At 34.1% G+C, this 4,256-nt stretch overlaps 1 protein-coding gene across 1 annotated transcript; it reads left to right on the forward strand.

The window, feature by feature from the left end:
• Positions 1-437: 437 nt before the first annotated feature.
• On the forward strand, positions 438-3,756 carry LOC128218816 (RING-box protein 2-like). The gene is made up of 3 exons (XM_052926532.1): positions 438-591; positions 1,336-1,383; positions 2,009-3,756. Exons 1-3 carry the CDS (start codon positions 450-452, stop codon positions 2,125-2,127), a joined length of 309 nt encoding a protein of 102 aa, XP_052782492.1. The 5' UTR covers positions 438-449; the 3' UTR covers positions 2,128-3,756.
• Positions 3,757-4,256: the final 500 nt, after the last annotated feature.

The raw sequence follows: 4,256 nt of genomic DNA on the forward strand, positions 1-4,256 counted from the left end.
ATATACATGTGTATTTTTAAGTAAGGCATGGTATTCTGACAATTTGAACACTGTCCTTCAATGGACCAAGCTGGCCTTCTAACAGATGTGCGGCTAAACGTATTAAATGAAAGGGAAAGAAAAATGCATCGTGTGTACAATTGACGTTTCCATGCTTATCTTTAGTGATTATTGTAGGCGGATGTCGTGTTTACGTTTTATGATATCATGGCCGTCGAAGCTAAAAGTTAAAACTTAAAAAATCAACACCATTCTGGAAAGTTTTTTTAGGGCGGGTAAAGTAGGCAGATGCGAATGCATCCGATGGCAGGAATCACCTTTCAAAATTAAGGGAGATCACTGCATAAAACATTGATTCATTGAACCATCCTGTAAAAACTGGTATCCGGTATCCTTTTTCACTTTGATAAAATCAATAGTTGTGAAATCAGCGTTGAACAACAACAAAGATGGCAGACGAAATGGAAGTTGACAAGGAGGTTCCACAAAAACAAGACAAAATGTTCACCTTGAAGAAGTGGAACCTTGTAGCGATGTGGAGCTGGGATGTAGAATGTGATACATGTGCTATCTGCAGGGTCCAAGTAATGGGTAGGTAGGCCTTCCAGACAAAAAAACAACAAAATTTATGAATAAAAAAAAGAACTTTTTAAGTATTTGGAGGTTTTGTCATAGCATAGGTACATATCAAAAATTAAATCAATATTGTATAGGAATCTTGTTGACTTTTTATATTTTACTTGAGTATGTATTTTATCTATAACGCGGAACTATTAACCATGTAATTTATTTACTGACTAATAAATGGATTTGGACATAGATAATGATCAAACTTATGCTCCATGTTTCTTTATACTGTAGGTCAATCTGTACTTTGCTTCTGGTTAGTTCTGTCTGGGTTCTGTTTGTCCTTTGGTGCAATTTTTCTTATGGCGCAGGGTTTTCAATAGCCAATCAGAGCACTGTGAGCTCACATCCCTAGGTCACATATAATGTTATGATCACAACACATTGATTTGAAACTTCCTTCTGTGTCAATAATATAGATTTGAATAACACAAATATGTATCGAACAGTTATTTAGACTACCTTTATATAACAAAGTTATTAAAAACACGCTGATATATTTCCCTTGCTACAGGAATATGATAGAGCTTACAAAAATCATTTATGCAGATTTTTCTTGAAATAGATTGATCTTAATTAAATTAAAAAAGAAATGAATTGAAGAAAATCAAAGTTATACCAAAAAAGGCGGGATTTATATACTTCATCAATATGTATAAGAACATGGAATGATTTTCTTTTGATGTCATTACTGATTTGTTGTTTCAGATGCTTGTCTAAGGTGCCAGTCAGAAAACAAGCAGGATGATTGTGTTGGTAAGAAGTCTTTTACATGATGTGTTCTTTTTGTAACTATTAAATGTGTAGGATCTAGGCTGCAGTTTATACAAGCTGAGTAAACTCACAAGGGGGCTTTTTATGTCGCTTGAAAAGGCGACATTTAGGTATTACTTTTGGGGTGCAGCAGTGGCGTCAGAAAAATCTTGTGCAGACAATTACCTAAGTCTATTTTTATAATTCATGAAACTTGAGGACTTTGTTTTGGGCCATTATGTATAGGGCCAGTTTAACAGTGAGTTTAATCGCCAAATTAATGCCAGATGTATTCCCTTTTTCCTGTTAAAAAATAGAAGGCTTAAGTCAAATTTTGTTACAGTGATTGTGGGAATACTATACCGTCTTGGTCAATTTTGATAATGGTGTGAATCACCTCAGTAACTCCAGAGAAATGCCCCTTTTAATTGTAGGTTTATGCAGATAACAACCTTAATATAGGTATTATCCAATCATGATGAAACTCATTTTTTAAGGGGAGAATGCTTTTTAGTTTGTAAAAAATAAACATATACATGATATCATGACTTAATCATACTAAAAAAGATTGTCTCAGAGTACTATACTGTAAATTATTTAAATGTTTGAAATGAACTTACTCTTTCAGTGGTGTGGGGGGAGTGCAATCACTCATTTCACAACTGTTGTATGACTCTGTGGGTGAAACAGAACAACCGATGTCCACTATGTCAACAAGACTGGGTCGTACAACGCATTGGAAAGTAGCCAAATCAGGGAACAGCAACTGGATAATGTTTCACATTCAGAATCATGGAAATTTTACCCCCTTAGTGTGTGGTGTTAACCTGTTATTTTCCATAATAAAATGTCAACAATGATGGATGCTTATATGACAGCAACTAAGGAGAGTAAAACAAAACATTTAAGAGACAGGCAGATATGAGTTTATTATGAATAATATACATGTACGAAATTGTTATTTCTCCCTTTTGATGTATTTCATAACATTTTGACTAGATTGTATGTATATTGCACATGCTCTTAATTTGAGCAAAAGAACACTTGAATAGTTACTACAACAGCAATTGGTGTTTTCTTTGATGTTTGTGTCATAAAGATGGTCAGAAAAGCTCTTGTTCTTCATATCATAAGGGCTATGCTCCATCTTGTGTAATGTTGATTGAATGGCTGTATTGTTGGTGTTAACAGTAGATGATTCTCTTAAACATGGAATATTATTCACTCTAAATAAAAGGCTGTTTTAATTTAAATATAACTGGAACACTAAACATATTTTTGTACATTAATGTGTAACAAGGTATTTCTCATGTCATTTTAGATAATAGTTTTCTTGTATGAAGAAAGTTTTCAAAATGATTTTTAAATGAACAAAAGCCATGTATGTAAATAGATTTTAATTTCTTAAATTGTGTTAGAATTTCTACTGTAGCCTTAATCATATTATCATTTGCGAAGTTCCTAGATTTTCTTGACTGGAAAGACTAGAATGCACTAGAAGGGAATAGATACCAGATGAATCGAATTGCAAGAAAAATATCAAGAAGAAAAGAAATTGTCAAAAACTTACATAAAATTGATATCTTTGTGTATGATCTAACTTACTGATGTATCAAATCACTTTCGACACCTGCATCTTTCGAAGTGTTTGCACATTTTACCAATTCCAAATTTACTGGGGTTGTCTACCACAGAAAATCCATTAAGTTTTAGTATCGGTATATGTATCTCAACTTATCATGTGACTTTCACATGCTTAATAAACACACTTCATGGCTTCCCCTAAGAACAAAATCTGCAAGGAAACTCGAGACTGCTGCAAAACAACTTTAGACACAGAGCCCCTAACAAATCAACATTATTGATTAAATTGATTGATGGATTTATTTTTTAAAGAGGTTTACTCTGCTGAAAATGACAGCGAGTTGTTAAAATTCTGATTGACAGTTTAGTGTGTGAAACATTCTCATGAATTGCAAGGTGTTCGGAAAAAACATCCCACGCTTTTCAAACTTGGAAACTATTATGCGCTATTTTTAAACGAGGAAATAACTGAGACAGTGAATTATTGTTTTACTAGCTCGCATTGAAAATTCTTGGCTTGTTTTGAGGAAATACGGTATTTGCCAATTTTGGTGCCATCTTGTGTCTAGTCCCTTTAAACTGAGTCAAGTTGGTTGAGTTGAAGTATCATATATATTATTTCATTGTGAAAGAATTTGCAAGCTTGTATAGAAATCCATACATGAATGAAAAACATGTATGAAGGTATTGATGCAATAAATTTTAGCCTTATGAATTCTTTTGATCATTTTTGTATGTATCATGGCTATTGTGATATAAAATGCATAGCTGGAAATAAATTCCTTTGTTGCATACACTAGTTATTGCGTAAAGCCCAGAGGTCATAATAATCACAAGTCAGCAAGTTGGGAACAAGTTCAATGTTTGCCAGGCTTATTCAAAGGTTAAATATTACATTCAACAGCAGGGTTTTACAAGTTTCTTGGCCTGTCATCAATTCAATGATTGAAGGTTATTGAACCTGTTTTTTATTGAGATGGAGTGTTAGCCCCATTTTAAGACAAACAACAGTTGTCTGGTTAGCGCACTCGCTTCTCACCAAGGCAACCCGGGTTCGATTCCTGGTCTGGGTGCATGTGAGTTTGGTTAGTAGTCACCAAGCCTGACAAGTTGGTTTTCTCCTGGTACTCCGGTTTCCCCCACAGCACAAGACCACACTCTCGCGCAAGAACATGCTAACGAGAGTGACTTAGTATAAGCTATCATAGCTTTCTTCACAATCATAAGATATATGATTTTTAAACTAAAAGGGTCAATTAATCGAAATGTTTGCCAAAATTAACGTTGTGGGC

Source organism: Mya arenaria, chromosome 15 (assembly GCF_026914265.1).
Source record: "Mya arenaria isolate MELC-2E11 chromosome 15, ASM2691426v1".
Classification (NCBI taxonomy): Eukaryota; Metazoa; Mollusca; class Bivalvia; order Myida; family Myidae; genus Mya; species Mya arenaria.